This window comes from Siphateles boraxobius, unplaced genomic scaffold (genome assembly GCF_051911475.1).
Source record: "Siphateles boraxobius isolate OS27281-9 unplaced genomic scaffold, OSU_SipBor_1 66, whole genome shotgun sequence".
Taxonomy (NCBI): domain Eukaryota; kingdom Metazoa; phylum Chordata; class Actinopteri; order Cypriniformes; family Leuciscidae; genus Siphateles; species Siphateles boraxobius.
In genome coordinates this window covers 14600107-14621452 of record NW_027509193.1, presented here as the reverse complement: position 1 = coordinate 14621452, position 21346 = coordinate 14600107, and the positions used below count along the sequence as shown (strand labels likewise).

Genomic DNA, 21346 nt, shown 5'->3' with positions numbered 1-21346 from the left:
GTATTTCATTGAAAATTTAGTTTCATTGAGAGTTCCAGCAAAGCGCTACAACAACCATAGTGAAATGACCCTTCACAGTAGATAATGCTTTACAATTAACTCTGTTAGAGGGCTACATATGGAAATTTAACTGTCCAAAAAAATAGTTAACTCACCTGTCAAGTAATAAAAATGCCGCCTGCACATCGCTTTAACAACATTTCAAATCCCTCAGTTCTCGCCATCTCCGAAAAGCCAAGCCAATGTTGATTCTTGTTTTATTATGAGCTCTGTTGTGTTCTCTTTTTGCCAGCAGACTCTCCTCTGTTCAGTTTTTTGTTTTTTTTATTTTTTTATGAGTGATTCCCCGGAGGCTTGAGATTTAGCTGCTCCATGTCAACCTTTATCGTTCGCTGTGACGACAAACCTATGCCACTCACACATGCTTCAAAGTAGAAAGAGCAACTTTTCTCTATTCACGAATATGACACAACACGCATGGGCAAGTGACGTATTTACAGTATGCAAGTTTAAAAGAACAGCATTTATTTGAAAGATATGTCTTTTGTAACATTATGAATATCTTTAATGTCACTTTTGATGAATTTAATGTATCCTTGACAAATAAAAGTATTAATGTCTATAAAGAACATTAGTTTACATCAATAAAATTATTAAATTACAGTTTTTGCCAAACTAATCAGATTTTTATTTGTTAATGGTTAGAAAACATCATGCCCTCATAAAGTGAAAATGCCCCTGAAAATCAAATACAGGGTGCAATTATTGCCCTTAAATAAATTTCTGACAACTGATAGCCTAAATATGCATTATGTCTAGACACGGCTAATTTAGTCTAGAGTCCGTTTTGGCTAATGTGTGTGTGTTCTTGCGCAGGCAAAGTGAATGTGAATGTGCAATGGGAGGAGGACTCGATGGAGACTGTGCCTGTGGTACCGGTGCGGATAGCCTTCATGTTGGTGGTCCATGGACAGGCCTCTCGCCAGGTGCAGCGTCTCTTCAAGGCCATATACCACACATCTCATTTCTACTACATTCATGTGGACCAGGTATGTCTTCAACACACATCTAATTTTTATATTTATATAATGGTGAGAATATTCTGAAAAGATTGAACAGCAGGAGAGGAGTTGTGGAGTTGTAAAGGTGTTAAGAAATATATATATATATATATATATATATATATATATATATATATATATATATATATATATATATATAAACTATTTAAATTCCCTAATCAACTAGTTGGTTGTTGGGTGAACTGTTGACCGTCTCTGAGAGCAATAGTGGGGGATAGGAAGAGAGGAGGATGCTGGGTAAACAGTGGGCTCCAAACCACTCCATTCATTCAGTACGCTGTTTCAAAAGTGTGATGGAGGATTATTAAAGAGCCATACTTCAGTGTCTTTCACACCATTTACTCTTTCAGCTTGCCAAGTGATAGAGTGTGAACATGAAAGGCTGTTTGTTCACAAACACACACACACACACACACATAATGCTGCAACCCCCTCCCTTAATTACAAATACAAAAATACGCTTAATAAGCTACTTGAATTTATGGCAGGAATGCGTAGGGTGAGTACGCTGTCTTGTAATTTTGAAAGAGCAGGATAAAGAGCTGCTTTTCAATCAGTCCATCATCGTGGAGACAAGCTTTATGGCTCCATAAAACGAGCAGATGAAAAGAGGAGTTAAAGGTGGGGTGATGTAACACTGAAAACACAGGGAATCAAAGACTGTGATGTGTATATCTCAAGACCAACGTAGTGCTTCACACTCACAAGTTTGTCACAAAAAATTACTTGTTTAGGATTTTTGTCTTGTTTTCTAGTAAAATGTCTAGACATCCATAAAACAAGATATGTGTTCTTGAGAAGTAAAATTGTGTTAGATTAATCCTGTTAGCCAGCAACCCCACTTTTGTAAAATCCCCAGATCATGAACCCTTTGCACTAAAAGCACAAGTATGATCTCATTTGAAAGCTGACAGTTGGCAGTTTATTGTACATTTAGAATTAATTATTGTCATAATGAAAAAAAGTTATAAATAGCTACAAACTTTTGTAAAGTTATTAGAAATTTATTTTTATGAAATATCTTCATGACAATAAAATTGAAGCCATTGTATTAATCTAGAAATGCACTGCAGCTAAAGTTACATGTCTGACCATGTTATATTTAAAATCTGAATATGATAAGTCTCAAACTCTGTATTTAGTTAAATGTTTTTCAAGATCATGTCTGTGACTTTATTTTGATTGAACTCTAAAATGCATTTTCTAAGCATCCACTCAGTCTATTTTCTCTATTGTTTTATGGTGCAAACAAGCCCATTTCAGTCTCAGTCTACCCTGCACACATTCACACCTCTCCATCCTGGTAATGGCTCTAAATATTATTTTTTTCTTGTTTTCATTATAATTACTAACGACTGGCTATTCACGCCGTTTCAATCCCCAATTTCTTTTATCAAAGTTCTCACTTCACATTTGAAACTGTATCAAATGCCCTTCTTGAAAAAAGAAACATTTCAGTAAGCATTCCTATTTGAAAAATTTCATAAAAATAAACAGCTAGGTAGCAGGTGCATCTCAGGGCTGTTAGCTTTGCACACCATCAATACACGACAATTTATGAGATTAAAAGGTCAAGTGTTTTTAATAACCTTCTGTGATCTGATTTGGCTTCGGATAAAAAAAAATCAGACAAAATATATTATTTTATAGTATTCTGCACAATAATAAATTCTATATCGATTAGCATTATATTATAAATATAATCTATTATTATGAAATGAAAATACCTGACATGGTTCGAAGAACACAGATTAATCATATTGTTGCAATCATGTTTAATTGTTATTATCATCTTTGTCTGCATGTTACTGCGATCTCTGGAAGCTTTGTTTATGTCAGGGACTTCCTGGAATGTCACATGATATGTCTCTTCTTCATGTGTTCCGTATATGGACTAAATGTGCATAGGACACCCTCAGGCTGCCAGTATGGATTGAAAACACAGTACATCAGAGTATCCAAGGCTCATAATGATTACATCGGCCCATTTTGGGTTTAAATTCAAAAAATATTATTCCTCTCTATATAAATCTGACATAAACCTATGAGAATCTATCAGTATTTCTCCAAATGTGCAAATTTTTTAGCTAAAAGCCCTGAGGGACGTTGTTTGGTCAAGCGCGCGGCATTCATGATGACAACACAGGAGTTTTTTTTTCTGAATGGGAGTGGCTGGCGCTCATAATTCATATTAAAGGTATCGACTCATTTTCTCATTACATAACTCCTGACACAAATTAATACATAACTGTCACTATAAGTTTCTCAGAATAGAATAGTGGTCAAATACTGAAACTTGAGTCTTATATCTTTTTAATGATCTATAGTTTGTCAAGGTATTACATTAAATCTGTTAGTAACTTTGAACTATTTAAACAAAGAACGATTCAGTGCGTCAGCGTCCTCGTGCTGGCTAACAGGATAAATATTTATTTTCAGCATAATCTTCACTAAAAGTTTAGGGATACACAATATTGGGTATATATTAGAGAGTTTTAAAAAATTAATTCAATATTGGATGTATATCGGTCGATATTTAATTGTACATTAATTGTTTAGGTTTCCTTTGCTGTCATCTAACTCTTACTTAAGATTCATATTTAAAAACATTTAATAAACATTTAATAACACTGTTCAGTGTAATCTTTAGCAAATCTCAAAATGATTATTTATTTTTTCATATTGTACATTATATTCTTGTGATGCCTAAATTCACTTGTAGCATTTAAAATGACTGAGTTTTTAGTATTTTATTTTAATTTATTTAGACTAAGTACTATTGCATATCAATATCGTCTCGGTTACATATGGTAACCCTCTTTCCCTGAAGGGGGGAACGTTACGTACGTTGTGACCGACGAATAGGAATTTCGCTAGAGAGGCCAATCTACTTTGACTGAAACTAAACGAGCAAGTTCACATTGGCGTGCAATCATTTGCAACAGCTGCTCTGCCACACAGCGCGGGTATATAACAAGCAGCAGGTGTGATTGCACTTCAGTTTTTTGCTGAGGAGCCATAAGGAGTAATAAGGGTGGAGTAATAAGGAGGTATAAGGGTGCACAGTAGGGTGCAGCAAGCCGACAGAGCCGGGCCTATCAGTGCTTCTACCCGTTTAGGGTGAGAACAAGAGAGGAGACCGGGTCTACACGTAGGCTATAATATCTAGCGAACGTGTTAGGTGTCGCCCAGGCCGCAGCTCTACAGATGTCTGTTAGCGAGGAGCCACGTGCCAGCGCCCAGGATTATGCAACACCTCTCGTGGATTGAGGATGCAAACTGAGCAGGCAGGGTACACCTTGTGCTTGGTAAGCCAAGGCGATGGCATTCACTATCCAGTGGGCCTTTAGCCTCAAATTGAGACTTTATCAATTTGCAAGTCCTGTCAGTTTAAACATCAAGCGCAAGAAGACTAGAACTTAAGCACTGTTTTCTGTTAGCCTTACTAAAGCGTATTTTTGTCCCACCAAAGCCTTATTTGACCGGTGAGTGATGTAGATGACTTACTCCTGTGCTTGTTTAACAGAGAACGAATGAGCAGAGAGAGTGAAAGCCCCGGTCGCCTGCGCGCACTCTCACCGTCTTCAAACTGTCTTGCTCTCTCTCCCTCCCTCGCGCATATTAATGAATTGAGTTGACTGATTATCTTTGAGAATACATGATGGTAAAGTTTTTTTTCTGAACTACCGCTGGTTGTGAATTGTGCTAAAATAATTTTGCCTTATCTTCTCTGAAAAGCGTCCCACAAATTCAGATGACATAAACCACACTTTCAATAAATAAAACAAAAATCTATCCAGTGATGAAATGTTTTCTGTGTTGACACAAATCTTGTGCGATGTCCTAAACTGCCGGAATAATCACACAACATGTGCCGTGGTCCGTTAATGACCCGTCCGATTCGCAAACTAATGACTCATATCCTCATGACTCAAGACATAACAAATCAGAAACACTTTACAATAAGGTTCCATTTATTAAACTCTAGTTAACTACATTAGTTAACATTCTATTAATATTAGTTTCTATGCGGTTTTACTCCATGACAAAACCACCCCAGTCATTCTAGAATGATTCATTCTTTCCAAATAGAACTATTCAAGTCATCTGGTGAAATTGTTTTTATATATTCGCAATATATATCGCAGAAAAATAAAATATCGCGATGTCAATTTGTTACCAATATCTTGCAGCCCTAGTATTAAGTACTTCTGGGGGTTAGTCACCTAGAACCTCTGCGTCCCATCCAGGGACCACATATGGAGTTTCCAGAGGTCCGGACGCAGGTGACATAGGGAGCCCCATCTCCAAGCCAGAAGGTCCTTCCTCAGAGGAATGGGCCAGGGAGGGACTGTCACGAGGAGCATGAGTTCTGGGAACTAGGTTGATGTACGCAACGGCCGCAGTGTTGTCCGAACAGACCAGCACGTCCCTGCACTGTAGCGGCCTCCATAAGTGGCTCAGAGTGAGACTTGCTGCTAGCAACGAGGCAGTTGATGTTGACACCCCTGACATTTACCTGGTTTCAAGGGGCAGGAGGAGGCTTGGTTGCATTCTCAAACTGCACACTGCTGCCCGCTGGCGAAAGAAGAGGCGGATGAGAGTGGTGAGGATTCTCTCCCCCCACTCTCCGGGCCCTCTTCAGAACCAGAAATGGAAGAAACTGCACATTTATTTAAAATTTAGGTACCACTGGTTTTAAAGTGTCAGTGGCGGAACACAAACAAAGGGAAACGTAGGATTTACCACCTGGCCCTCTTCTGGGGGAGGGAGTGGTGAGGTTACCATCTCCCGAAGAGCAGTCCCATCCACACAGCCAGATGGTGTTCCAGGACCACTATAGTGGACATAGCACGACCCACCGAGCGGTCACCTTCGTTGCACGAAGCGCTAGGTCCATTGCTGCACTAAGTTCCTGAAGAACTCTGGGATCATGACACCCCTCGTGATGGTCCTTCAGTCTGAACCCCCCCCCTTCGAATCGTCATCCGCAGAGAAGTTTGACCCCCCTCCGATGCAGCGATTGACATCTGTTCTCGGAGGAGGGTTAGAAAACCCACAGGACAGGGACGAGAGTTTTGACCGTAGCTCCGGGATGGTCATCTTCCTACAATGGGTACATGACTCATCCACGAATGCTGCCTCAGTGTGTTCAATGCCCAGACACGCGATGCAGTGTTCGAGACCATCCCGGGATCCCAGGTAACGACCGCATCCAGAAACACAGGTAGAGTAACATCTTTAGAAAGACGCGCTCCACCCGTGTAAGCTCATTCAGGGGACTGCTCTCCTTGGTGCTGAAGTACGCAAGTGAACGGTTGCAGCGGACACAGACAGGAAATGTGCAGCCTGTCGTGCGCTGTCTCTCTTCACGGCGGTCTTTCCAGCCATAAGAACAGCTATTCAACGCTCTTGGCGCACCGTTACCAGCTGTGAAAACAGCCTTTTTGTTTTGCTCAGTAACACAAAAAGAAAAGAGATGGATGAGAGAGAGAAAGAAAGTCGACCCCGCTGCCGCGCTGTATCGCCCGCACCAGGCACGAGAGATCCTCCTGAAGAGCTTGCTCGTTGTTTGATCACCTTTCAGTAGATTAAACTGCATCGAAATTCTACTCCAAAGCAAAAACCTGAAGTGCACTCGCACCTTCTGCTCGTTATATACCCTTGCTGCATGGCAGAGCAGCTGTTGCAAATGATTGCACGCCAATGTGTATTGGCTCGTTTAGTTTTACTCGAATCTCTAATCTTTTGCGATATTCCTATTCGTCGTCACGACGTACGTAGAGAGTGACTGACTGATGGGGAACTGGCATTTATTGGTTATTGGCCATAACATGAAAATAATCCTTTGGCTATTTGACACAATTTTAATATATATGCATTCCTGCAATATTTTCTTAATTTAGGCTTGACTTTTTGTCAATAAGGTAAGAAATTTAAATTTAATTATTTGAAAACAATATCTTTTTTTTTTCTCAAGAAAATGTATCTTTTTTTAGGATGTTTAGATATTAACATATGAACAGGACAAATATATTAAGAAAATGTGAAGGTTTACACAAGGTACATGAAACTGACACTGCCACAAGGTACACTGCCACCTGACTGTTTGAAAAGCCTTCATTCACTTTATTTAATCAGTTTCCCCCCACAAGGTCAGACTTTGTTTATCTCATGATAACTCTGGTCACGTTTGACTGACTGATCCCAGATAAAGTTCTCAGGCTCCAAATTACCCAGAGCCTGTCTTTTTTCACCCTGCAGCGATCTAACTTCCTGCACCGGCAGATGGTGGCTCTGGCTCACCAGTATCCCAACGTCCGGGTCACATCGTGGCGCATGTCTACGATATGGGGCGGTGCCAGTCTGCTCACCATGTATCTGAAGAGCATGAAGGACCTGCTGGCCATGCGAGATTGGTCCTGGGATTTCTTCATCAACCTGAGCGCTGCTGATTACCCAATCAGGTGAGTAATCGTTCTCTCTCATTACTCTACTTTTTACTGATTATTCTGTTGATATCATTTGCATTGCTTGGTTTGTCTTTGTTTTCTCTCAGGAACAATTCAAGTTTATTGGTTGCCACAGAACAATTGAGTTAACACCTGACTAGTGTCTAGCTGTGGGCTGTTGGGAGATTAGTTCCAAGCAATGTCACAATTTAGTTTAGCAGGGGATTATGGGTAATTGAGATCACCATTAGCTGTTCGATCTGGTGTCAACAAGCTTGATGGTTCACAGAACTGTTCAGGGATTACATTGAAGCGTATTGTGGAGATTGTACTTTTTTATTCAGAAATAGCTCAATGTAATGATGGCGAAGCCACAACACCAAAGCAAACCAAGGAACTTGAAGTCTACCCCAAATATTTGAGGAAGAGTAAAATAAAATACTCCAGTATTTCAGGATCTCATCACATTACCTGTAACTCAATGTGGCATTTCTGTCTGTAAGCCGAACTGTGTCTGAAGATTTGAATTATCACCATGATAAATGCCATTAGTGTGCATAACTCTTCAGTCCATAATGAGAGCAGGATAAGAGGTTGAGTAACCCAGCTACTCCCCCGGCAACAATCAATACTACAGCCATGTCATTTTCTGCAGCCCTCAGAAATCAGGGTGTTAGAGATCGATACGGCCGTGTGATGAATTCTGGCCTGTCCCGCATAGCCTTTCAAGGTTAATCCTGCCTCTCTATCACTCCGTCGCATGCCACACCTCCAGACCAGAGAGGGAAGTTAGCTGTGAGCCAAAGCCCCTTTAAAAGCGGAACATCAAAGAAAAATAAAATGATTCTTTTCATCTCCAACGCTGAGTCGGGTTCAGGACAGGTGCATGCTATAAGTAGCCTGTCAGGATGTGTGTGTGTGTAGTGCAGTGATGTAGTTGCTATCATTTGTATTATACTGTGCTGAAACACCATTTCTCTAAAACATGAGGACAAATCGGTCCATTAAGGAGTCCAATCCGGCTCCTCCGGTTGTGGTGATGGAGAGTTATTTCTCAGTCCAATAACATAACAGAAACAGGGTTCAGCATAGAGGAAGCTGTGAGGAAAATAACTAAAGATAAGCAGAGCCCTAAAAAGAGTCGTAATATATATATACTGTGTGTGTGTGTGTGTATATATATATATATTATAATATATTATTTTATTATTATAATATATATATTATTTTTTTCCTTTTTTTTTTTTTTTACATATTGGACATTATAATCTTATGATGCCTAAAATAGTTCATTTTAGTTTTTAGTGATTACATTGATGGATCTGAGTTTTTAGTGTTTTACTTTTTAGTGTATTAGAAAAATCTGTGCATTCCTGCTAAATTCTAAGATTTAGTGCTTAACTTTTTACCAATGGGGTAAGTAAAGTACATTTTAATTCAGTTGAATTATTTGAAAAACAAGTCCTTTTATCTTATGCAATTTTGCCTCCCAAGTTGGCTTCATTGATCTTATTTTAAGGATGTTTAGATATTTATATATAACTATATTTTGTTTATTGCAAAATATGAATATTATGCATACAAATATTTGAGTAGTTTAAGAGCATAGGGAAACTGACTCTACATCACTTGCAGTGTTTTATGGGAGTAGAAGGGCGCTAAATGTACGGGTGTGATGTCGCAATTCTGTGAGTGGTGAAGATTTCTCTAGGTTTTCACCAGGAATTCTGCTGTTGAACACAATTATTTAAAAAAGAAGTTGAACTCATGCAAGCTGATGGCTCCAACAAAAGCATATACCATCGATTAACAACCTAGTAGCTTACAGTAGGTCTGTCTTTAAAGGTTTATAAGTTATTGTTAAAAATCAGTTCCCCTAGAGAGAAAATGAGTGGGATTATTACTTCTTTACCCAACTGTTTCATCCTATTGGTGTAGGTTAAAGATCATCTCTGATTGGACAGGACTGAGCACAGACTGACAGGTCAAGAGGGCGAAGCCTGTTTGGAGTCCATTAGACCTCATCTTAATTTGTCCAGAGAGACATGAAGGATTATCATCCAGACATTCAATGTTTTTTCTCATTCTTACCACAATGGCTTTGACAGAGAAAGCGAGTGTGAGACAGGAAGTACGATGAGAGACAGAGACAAAGCCACAGACAATGTTCGAATGCATGCTTGACTTCCAGTCTAGAGCCACCATGTTTTTGCTGACACTGCAGACTTCACTCGGCTTCATAGCGGCTGCTCCCATTACTGACTAATTGCGTATGACAACCCGCGTTAGAGGTCCTGGGGGGACATCTTCAGTGCTGGCCTTCCTAAAGACCTGTGCACAGCCCTTTTGCAGAACGTTTTGTCCACATGTCGTGACTGCTGTGCCGAGGGACATGTGGTACCTGTGTCTGGTGACTTAGCAGCTTATTTTCCCCTCTAATTCCCTCCTGATGTCCATCCTTCTGCATGGATGCCTGTGAAAGGGGCTGACAAAAAGCTCTCCCTCTATAGGCGAGGCTGGACGCCAGAGGCGGAGGGCTCTGTTACACAGTGCCTTTGTTGGGAGCGCTGCGCTCTTTTCTTCCATTTATCCGCACCATCTTGCTCTTTTCCTCCGGTCCTGTTTTTAAGTCAGCGCAGCTGTATTTATAGCCTTTTCATGAAGAGAGAAAAGGAGAAAACAATGAGTCTGGATTGTGTTGTTCTCCTCTTCCCATGTGGTCACATGGGCTCCATGATGCCCTCTTCTGGAATGGAGCAGCTCTGCAGACTGTTCGGAATGGATAACTTGCTTACTAAATACTATGCAGTACATACTGGATTTAAACAAAAAGTTCAACATTTGGTATTATTCCATTATAAAGGCTTCAAAGTGTAGAATTCTTCATCTTGAAAAAACAAGATTTTTTTTTCAAGTTTTATTTAAAAATGATTTAAAAAAATTCAGTTCAATTAAATAATTAGACAAGAAAAAGCTAAACTAAAAATATTGATATTACCTCTGGTTCATTCATCATACTAGAAATGAAATGCTGAGCATCACATTGTGGTATCCCATGCATGATTAGTATGATAGTATGCTATAGGGCTGGGTGATATGGTAAAAAAATCATATCTCGATATATATATATATATATATATATATATATATATATATATATATATATATATATATATTTATTTAGATGACATATATATGCCCAATACAATATTTATCACCTTACATTCTAACATTGTAATAACATCACAGTCTAAAAACAAAAATAATGCTTGTTAAATAATGAAGTTAAATTAACTAAAAAATTAAAATAAATAAAAACAAAAGCATAGACTAATTATATTAGGTGTACATTATAGTCACTTTACAGGTACTGCTGTCATAAAAATAGACTTCACATTTAATGTCCAAATTTAATGTTAACAAATATTTTAGCAAAATGTATATTTTAGTCAGAATTTTTGCGCTCATATTCTGTGCTCTGTCTGTTTAGCGGGCATGTGCACAGTGGGACTTGTTCACTGAAGTCTGTGAGGTTTAGCAGAGACTTACTTGCATAAGGCTTGTCCGCTCCTAACAGCAAAATGAACAGTTTTCTTGTCTTTCTAAAATTTACAACAGGAGAATATACCTGTGAAATGGAAGTTCTGCACTGTGGAAAACACATCTCAAACGCATTAAACAGAACAAGGAAGCCATAATTTGTGCTCTGCATTTCACCCATCCAAGTGCACACACACGGCATTGAGTAGTGAACAAACACACACACCGTGAACACACATCTGGAGCAGTGGGCAGCCATTTTTTGCTGTGGCGCCCAGGGAGCTATTGGGGGTTAGATGACTTGCTCAAGGGCACCTCCATTTTGGGCAGGTGTGCCCAACCCTGCTCCTGCCGATCGACTGTCCTACACAGTTCATCTCCAACCCTAATCAAACACACCTGAAGCATCCAATTAAGGTCCTCAGGATCTGAAGCAACCAATTAAGGTCTTCAGGATCACTTAAAAAATTATAGGCAGGTGTGTTTAATTAGGGTTGGAGATAAACTGTGCAGGACAGTCGATCGGCAGGAGCAGGGTTGGGCACCCCTGGTTTTGGGTAATGAGTGGAAGAGAGCGCTGTTCATTCACCCCCTCCACCTACATGTCCTGCCGGTACTGAGAATGAACTCTTTAACCATTAGGCCACAACTGAACATGTAAATACAAATGTTAAAGGGGTCATCGGATGGAAAATATACTTTTATATGGTGTTTGCATATAAATGTGTCTTTGCAGTGTGTGGACACAACCACCATACAATGAAAAAAATCCATTCACTCCTTTTGTTTTAATTCTCAAAAAGCCTAAACACTCTCAATAATTAAGCCGTTTGGATTTTCTGAGCAATATGATGTCATATTGCTCATGCTCCGCCCACGACCACTGACGGACTATCCCGTATTAGCCATAGACTGTAAAAAATATGGATGTTGTGTCCATGACATCACCCGTAGGTTTCTGAGGAGCGTTTTTGAAGCCTAAAGTAGGCGGAGTCGCTCATCGCCATCTTGGAAGCGCGTCACAGTGCGTCACTCCCGGATAAACGAAAATGGGCAAAAAGGCGGGACGTGGGTGGAGTTTAGGTGCCTGGATGCTGAAAATACACCCCGCCTAGCTCGACGTGCTCGAGTTTGCTCAGGCTAAGCTAATGTGCTACTGGCCTCGCTCTAAAGTGACAGCTGACTTGAAGAAGTAGACCTAAAGCCAATAGTTAAAGTTCATGTTTTTGCCCTTTGAAATACTATAATAGTTAAAAGACATAACTAACCGTGAGACTATGTGTATTGTCATGCATTATTATTCTCATGCAGTAACTTACAATATTTGCTCTGAGCGTGTGTGTGACAGTGATTCATGCACATACATGTCAGTCAGCGCGGCATCGCACGTCAAGTTCGTAGAGAGCTTTATTCAGTCCATTTTAAATTCTGATAGATATTACCTAAGAAGTTCAAGTAAGGCACTAGAAATCCACGCTCATTTAAGGGACGAAGAGAAAGCACTGACACCTGCAGGATTTCATCTGACGCTACTTTTTATGGAACACTAAAAAGTTAAATAAGTATATTATAGCAGAACGAGTGTGGCCTCTATATCTTAGACGTTTTTAAATCTGAACTCCAAAAAGCAACGATATTGTCAGACATCCATGAGTGCATGTTCACAGAGGAAAACAACTGAAGAACAGCGCTGGTTGTTCTCTCGACACTCGACAACGACGGAATCCAACGGCGTGGGCGAAGGAAGGCGTGTAATAAACTGTATGAAATAATCCCGAAAAAAGTACAAACACGGCAGAGATGACAAGTTCAGCAGCTGGAATCAGCTGAGGTGACATGATGGCTAAAAGAGAGCAGACAAACGGCTAGTAACGCTAGCGGCAATCCACCTGTCACTCAAGTGGCCACACCCTTGATTATGCAGCATTTTAAGGCTTAATATAATTTACACGGATGAGTTCTAAAAAAAATCACCCCCTCACAGTTGTCATGAAGAGCAAAATTAGCTGTATAGACCAAAACAACTTAAGACACCAACTTAAGACACCAACTTGCTCCCAGCCTCAAGCGGCCAGGCGATGAATTGCAGTTTAATTCACTTCCGTGTTGGTTTCATGAGAGAGACAGGGAGGTTGCCGCTTGGTATTAGCAGAGAATGTCTAATATGGTAACACTGTGTTGCTCATTATCATTTAAAGAGACATGCCCCGAAACAGGTCACTGTGAACAGAGTTTTTTTTGAGGAGGTAAAAAGGGTGTTGTTTTACACAACCATTGAAGAATTTTAACCAAAGTATGTTACAAACTTTACACAAAGATTTGTGGAAAATGGGCACCCTTTTAACATCAGTTACAAGGTTTATACAAATTTAAAAGTTAGATTGAATGGTACGACACTTTTACCATTAAAGTCTTGAATTTGAATTTCGTTTTTAGACTGTTCACGATTCCTGTCTAACTGTAATTTGCGTGCTGTATTGTGATTGGTCATTCTTGCATTTATTTGTATACTCTTTTGTGATTGGTCATATTATATTATTAAGCATATGCAGTATGCAAATTCAAATTGTTCTATGCTACATTGTTGCCACATGACAACTGCTTTGTGCAAAAATATCCTAATTTTTGGTAGTCTGATTTGAAAAAGGATTCAAAAAAGATATCATTAATTTCCAGTTCATTTATCACTATTAAGATTTAGTTGGGCTCATAGAGGATACAATATTCCTCATGGTTTGATCTGGTTGCATACTGTGCAATTGTAGAAGGTCATCGGAGTATTCCATGCCTACAGAAAATTTGCATACTGTGAAGAGACCTCAAAAATACAGTGTAAACATCCTCTCCGTCTCTCTCTTTCTCCTGCTCTCTCCCACTTGGACTGATGCTCATTATTATTGCACCGTTTTTAAGGCACTGCAAAAGTGAAGATTTCAAATCGGTTACAGAATACAGCACTCTAATAACCTGAGTGACTGCAGCTGTACATGCAATAAACACTGGAGCAAGGTTTTGTTTCAAACGCAACACTGGGTTTTCCATGCAGACCTTTTTCAAACAGTCTAGCAACAGGAAAGACACTGCAGGTCAGAGTGCATTTGTGGATGTTCATCTTTTTACCAGTTAAACATTTAATGTGGTCTTATAACAAACGGTGGAAGATATATTGCCTTAAGCTATTGAAATGAAACTTGTGAGATAAAGTCTTATATGATTGACGTGTGCAGCTGTAGGCATGTTGACGACATCATGCAAGTGATGATAGAATGACAGTGTGTTTACTGAGCTAAAATTCACATGCAAACATCAACAAATTCACCTCAGCTATTTATTACTGTTTGGTTGTGAAGAAAAGTTTGTTGCCTTTTTTTGAACAATATTCTTCAACTATTTTCGCAATTAATTCAGGTCCATCCACTTAAAGTAACTTTTCGAGGATCATTTCAACCTGAGGTCTGCTGTCTGTTTTTAGTATTTCTAAGCTTTTTAAGGAGTGAAGTGAATCATAAGATTTATAAGAATTTAAAAACTAAATGTAATGGTTTGGCACCTTTAACATTTTCATATTTGCATGCTGATAGGATTGTTGATTCTTGTTCACAGCCAAGGATAGTAACTAAAAAGTTGCTGGTTTGATCCCCAAAAATGAGAGCCTAGAGCCGCCGTTCCTTTGAGCAAGGCATTTTACAAATTCCACCGTCCCTAGTATTGTAGCGATTAAATAAAGTTTTCATTATTCTTTTAATCTTCAGTGTGAAGTCATTTTCCCTCTACCAGAAGCCTGCATTGAAAAAACAAATACCAGTGAGACCAGTGTGTATGGGGAAAAATGACTACAAACGTTCAGGCAATGCATTGTGACAGGCAGTGAAACAGGGCAGCTGGCATTTGGGACTGAAACTGGCTCTGTATGTGAGCTTGGACTTGTTACTCATTCTCTCTTTCACTAGTTTTCGGTTTTCCCTTTCAACACTATTTCGATCTCTCCTCAGGACCAATGATCAGCTGGTGGCCTTCCTGTCTAAATACAGAGATATGAATTTCATCAAGTCTCACGGGAGAGATAACGCTAGGTGAGTGCTGATGTGTGATACTGCTGATGGCTTACGGTGCCCGAGGCTCAGAATGGTTCCTTTTATAACCGATAAAAATACATTTGTAATTTGCATTGTTGATAATCATCGCCAACAGATTCATCAGAAAACAAGGTTTGGACCGGCTTTTCTTCGAGTGTGACACCCATATGTGGCGGCTTGGAGACAGGAAAATTCCAGAAGGCATATCCGTGGATGGAGGCTCTGACTGGTTTCTGCTCAACCGAATGTTCGTGGAGTACGTCATCAACTCTCAAGACGACCTCGTGACCAACATGAAGCGTTTCTACGCATACACACTACTACCTGCCGAGGTGAGATACCAAATTATGCTCCAAAATCATGTTAAAGAAGTAAAAAATAATACTTTTTTTCAAAAAACAAATCTAAACTTTCTTGAAGCAGCTTCAATTTAAATAAATAACATATTTCTATTTTGATAATATATATTGGATTGTTTATTCTTGTTGTTTCTTGTTTTAAACGTGCATCAAAATAAATGTATGGGTTTCAGTTTAAAACTAGAAAAAAATGGGGTAAAAAAACTATTTTCAAAATAAAAGTTTAATATTGCTATATAGTCATAATATACTTCTTTATTCTCAGAAAACAGGTCTTATCTTAGACAAAATTGCTTGCAAATTAAATGTATTTGTTTTAAGGCTGTTTAGATATGTTAATAAAAAAACAGACTAATAATGATCAAAAAATGACATTTGCATTGCACAATATTACAAAGATTCTTCTACATTAATTCACTAGATTGGCGTTCCATTAATTTTTCTCACTTATTCACTTAAGTTGAAGTTTATGATGATAAATTGAATAAATTTCCAAAAAGCGAGAATTAATTTGCATAGTTATATTTGCTCATTTGCATTGTGTATTTGCTCATTTGAAATGACTGTCAGTGTGTTAGTTTTAATGAAGGGCTTTTTGCTGTGCCACGGTGAAATTGGATTCTTCACTCTGTCTAGGTCTAGTTCTTCACCACTGAGATATTGGATATTGTGGCTTGAGAAGGCAATTGGCCCTTTTTTACTGATGTAGACATTTAACACACTAGACCTCCTGACAGGGCTATTCTGTTAGACATCCATCTTCATTTTATCAGATGTCATTATTCTGTTTCAACCTCTTAGTCATCTGTTTTTTCTTTTTCTCTTCACCTCTTACCGTCCCTTCCTATTTATCATCCTCCTCCCCTATTCTCGTTCTGTCTTCGCAGTCGTTCTTCCACACAGTTCTGGAGAACAGTCCGCACTGCGAGAGCATGGTGGACAACAACCTTCGCATCACTAACTGGAATCGAAAGCTCGGCTGCAAGTGTCAATACAAGCATATCGTGGACTGGTGCGGCTGCTCGCCAAACGACTTCAAGCCCTCCGACCTGCCCCGTTTCCAGGTGAGCGTCTTGTACCCTTCCCACCATACTCTCAGCCCTCTCGCTGTCTGACTGTATCAGTGCAGCTGGCGCTAACCGGAACAGTTCAATGAACCTGATCATTAGTTAAACTCTTTTAAAGCCTTTTCAGTGACAGCGCTGACCTCACGCCTGAAGGAGACCTATGCCGCGTCCTGTTTAGTCTGAATAAGCACAAAAGGCCTTTAATTTACCTTAAACAAACACCTAATAGTGTGAGACAAGCTCTCCAGTCAGTAGCGATTTCAATCGTGATTAGAAATCCAATGAGACTCAACTAAAGGAAAGCCTTGCTAACTCGTGCCTACACAAGGGATCTGTAATTAACTCTGCCCGGCAGAAAAGGACGATGAGGGATCAATTGCAAGGCGGTCTCTCATCAAAAGGATTCTGGTAGTGAGTCTAGTATGTGGAATGAGGCCGTGGAGCTTGACCACAGCAGCCAATTCCCTTTTCTCCCCCCTACCTTTGGTCTGGAAGTCTCTCATTAGCCTCCAGTACAGAGTCAATCCTAACATAGTCATGCCCGACCTCTGTGACTCGCTCTCCCTACTGTAACTGGAGCTACAGCCCAGTTAAAATGAGTTTTAAATTTGTCATTCCCAGCCTGGTGATTTTCACATAGCTGGCTGTGCTTTATTTTTTCCATTCTGCTGCAATAGAACTGCAACTTTGCATTTTCTCCCATTTTTAGTTTTCTCTCTCTTGCTCTATTTACTTCCATGTCGTGTTGCTTGCGGTATGGTTTCATATTAAACGACGCAGCGGTTTATTCGGCTGGTCGTTTCCTCATAAACTCCCTACTGTGCACTCGTGTGCCAAACCATGACATCATCACCATGTGCCACACCAGGCAGCTTTTGCCACTTTTGCTCACTTTTTCATAACAGCCCATCTGAAGAAGCCACATTTTTTTGGAACGTAATCATCCATAATGGTGAATCTTGATGTTCATTATGTTCTAATTTAAGTACCATTTTATTTGAACATTATTTTGGCTTTATTTATATATATTTCCTGTTGTGAATGAGGGCTGAAAACCCAGCACCATCAGTGCAGTATTTCGAGCGTTGCTAAATGTTTGCAGCCACAACTCCTCTATATAATAGAGTCTTTCACAGAGTGTGCGGTTAACTCATTCAGGCCTGTGCTGGGGGAAGGGCCTGTGAGCGTTTAGCGGGTCATTATTACTGAAGGCATACCCGTATTGAGTGTTGAGTAATTATCCTGTGACAATACCTCCTTTCTCAGAGACAGCTCTGAAGAAAAAGGACAATGGGAGAAGAAGGGAGGCTTGAAATGTGTCATGACACTTCAGTTTTTATCCGAGGATTTCTCACCCCTCACCCTATAAAGGCCCAAACCATATGAACGAGCTTCCCGGACTTGCCTCTTCAAATCACTTTTATAAATAAAAAATTCCTCACATTTTTGCCGCCTTTAACTGTTTAAAAAGAACAAAATTACTGAATACTATTTAAAGGGATATTTCACCTAAAAATTTAAATTCATTAAAAAAAAAAAGTAATGACTTTCTTTCTTTTGTGGAACACAAATGCAATTAAAAAAAAATTAGGTTCACAAGTTGCGATGAATGAATTGTTTATGCATCATTCTTTTGAATCGGCTCGTTCCAATAAATCAGTTGGTATACAACTACCAGTCTAAATGATTAGTTCCGATACTTCTGAATTTTTCCTTTATTGTTGCATGGAATAAAGAAAGTCATACAGGTTTGAAACAACATGGAAATGAGTAAATGATGACAGAATCTTAAATTTGGGGGAATTTTCATTCCTTTCGAGGTTTGTTTTGATTTTTCCATCTTCTAGGTTGGTCTCTTGAAAGATGTCTGACAGGGGTCTGCTGTCACCTGAAAGCTATTTCTTGCATAAAGATTTTTGATCTCTTTGGTTCTTCTCAGATGTTGTCCCTCTTCTTATCTTTCTTAAGTTACACGTGTTAGTCTGCGGGGAGCCAAGTTGGATGTGAATAATAAGCAACACCACCGTTTCATACCAGACATATGACACTTTGATTTTGATTTTTGGTGTTAATTATCTCTTGAGAATTTGTCTCTGATTCTTTTAGCTTTTTCCCCCATCTAGCACATCATACTGGATGATGTGCCACACTTTTCAGTTTTCAGTCTCTTCGCTCTGTCACTATCTCTCTTTCTCTTCCTGTTTCTAAAATCTCAGCAGGCTGTCTTGTCTATCAGTGTCTCTTTGTCTTCACGCTCATGCTCTCTTTCTTTCTCTCTCTGTCTTTGTATCCATCAGCAAACCACCAGGCCCACATTCTTTGCGAGGAAGTTTGAAGCCAGTGTAAATCAAGAGATAGTAAACCAGCTGGATGTCTTCCTGTTCGGAAGTGTGCCGCAGGGCATGCCGGGTCTCAAGGCCTACTGGGAGAATGTTTTTGATGAAGAGGATGGTATTCACAGCCTGTCTGACGCACATCTCACTTACTATCATGCCTTCGCCCGATTGGGTCTGGCACGAACTGGCAACTCGTTACAGGGTGACACCAATGACAACAGCTGCAGGTCAGTACTCAGTACTTTTTTTTTTTCGTTCTTTAACTGTAGCACAAAATTAGTTAACACAATTTTCTGCATTGTGATTTAACTACTTTAAAGTTGTTTTAACCTTTTTTTTTTTAAGTTTGAAAATTTCAGGATCCCATTGACTTTTGTTGTATGGCAACGAGCGGCACATTTTCGTAAATCAGTGGGTTTGCTTCTGAACCCACATTTTACTTTGGAGATTATGAGATGACCAAACGCATCCAAAATTGGTTATCAAACAATAATGAATGTTGATGATTTTGTGCTTGGCAACCAATAATTATAGTCGACATAAACCGTTTATCCTCATTTCAAGTTTTTTAATATGGTTTGGGTTGTAATTTATTTTATTTTACCTTCAGTAGTTTATTCATGGTTTTCAAAGATTTCAAGAGAGCATTTGGCTCATTTGGCTGGTCTTACAGCACCAAATTTACACCAAAATTACAGAGTTTGATTAGATACAGAACCTTTGATGTAAAAAAAAAAGAAGTAAATTCAAGAATTTTTAAAATTGTAGTAATTTAAAATTATAGATCAATTAATCGATAATATTAATACTGCAAAATACCAGTGGAGGATTCCAAATACCATGTGCACACAGCCTACATTTGATTGATATTTAAATAAATATATTTAATTTTAATAAATTTACTGTTTTGATAAATTTTGACTGCTCTAAATAATTTAGACTTATAACTTGGTAATATATATAATAACAGTATATGTTGCTTATGATGATATCGTTTTCAAGTGAATTTTTTCTGAACATTTGTGTCTCTGTTTTTGTTAGTGTAGATTTTTCATTATAAATGTTTTGTTTGAAACCGTATATGTATATTGGCATTTTGGATATTCTGAAAGCTAAATAAGTGCACACTCATTTGTGCTGTCTGCCGAGGGAAGCGCAGCTTTGTTTGATCTCACTTGCTGCAGATCTGAAGTTCCTCAGCTGTCCAAACATCTGTCATTACCGAGATAGAGCCGAGAGAGGACAAGGGGCTGTGTTTGTCAGTCTGGCTGCTGTGTTTATGTGTTTATCAGTGCAGTAATGCCTGGCGTCGCTGCTCTTTCTGTGCGATTCTGACAAGAGAGCCAAAGTATTTGGACCCTGCAGAGGGACTCATCAGGGACAAGGAGGAGGTTGTTGCTGGTCGTGGGGGTTGGGTGGTGGCGCTCAGGGTCCGTGAGTGAGGGAGAGCTCTGTTTTTTTGCAGCCCTCTGTGACATTAGCGGTGAGAGGCAGAGGTGGGCCGCTTGAATAGCTGCTCTGTTAGTCCCTGCATGCTGCCCACCTCCTGCGGTGACAGCGGACGGAGGAGGAGGGGGAGGGCTGCCGCACCGGTGTAAATATTTGCTGTTCTGCTTGTCAGGCGAGCGGTGCTGGGATGGAGCACCTCCAGCCTGTGCTAGAATACTGATGAGAGCACGGCGACGGAGCTCAGGGTGGAGATCACTGCGAGAGCAGCCATCCGCTCCGCATGAACGCCTGCGTCTCTATCAGCTCCTGCTGCTCCTCCTTCTGTCTGTCTGTCTCAGTGTCTCTCGGCCCAGCACTTCACTCGCCTCTCCACAACCCAAATAAACTTTGCTCAGAATACAACATTATTGGTTCTGTTGCTCAGATTTTTTTTCATGTTTTTAAAGGGCTTACGGTGTGTCCGAAGCCCTAAGAAACTTGAATTTAAATCAAAGACAATTACTAGTCAAATAATTGGTCTTAATAAAGTCCTGCATTGCAAAAAGAAGGGCATTTATTTGAAATAGAAATCTTTTGTAACATTGTAAAAGTCTTTACTGTCACTTTTGATCAGTGTAATGTGTCCTTGCTGAATAAAATTATTAATTTCTTTCATTAAAAAACATCAGCAAATGGCTAGAATTTGCTTTCTGTTGGCTTGGAGTGGCTATTTCCTTCTCAGCTAACATTATTAATCTCTTTGCCGTTTTGATCAATTTAATGCATTCTTGCTTTCAAAAATATTTTTTTATATGTTACATTAATTTATGTGGGAATATATAATGTGGAACATTCTTCATGTTAAGCTACCAAAACAAATACATCAGGGACAAATATATATATTTTCAAATAAATATAATGCAAAATACTTTTATTTATATCATGGCCAGTGAGAAATATTGAAAAAATCCGTAATGAAGATGCCTTGGCAGGTGTGCCAAAAAGT

At 39.3% G+C, this 21346-nt stretch overlaps 1 protein-coding gene across 2 annotated transcripts in view; it reads left to right on the top strand.

The window, feature by feature from the left end:
* The window catches only part of xylt1 (xylosyltransferase I), a 76368-nt gene that overhangs the window by 40589 nt on the left and 14433 nt on the right, over positions 1–21346 (top strand). For both annotated transcript variants that reach the window (XR_013196774.1, XM_077212473.1), the window contains exons 3-8: positions 877–1049; positions 7347–7549; positions 15067–15147; positions 15266–15482; positions 16397–16573; positions 18874–19139. Coding sequence is in view for 1 of the 2 variants with exons in the window: in XM_077212473.1 (XP_077068588.1) it covers positions 877–1049; positions 7347–7549; positions 15067–15147; positions 15266–15482; positions 16397–16573; positions 18874–19139 (1117 nt within the window). In the remaining variant the exon portion in view is untranslated. The remainder of the gene's footprint in view (positions 1–876; positions 1050–7346; positions 7550–15066; positions 15148–15265; positions 15483–16396; positions 16574–18873; positions 19140–21346) is intronic.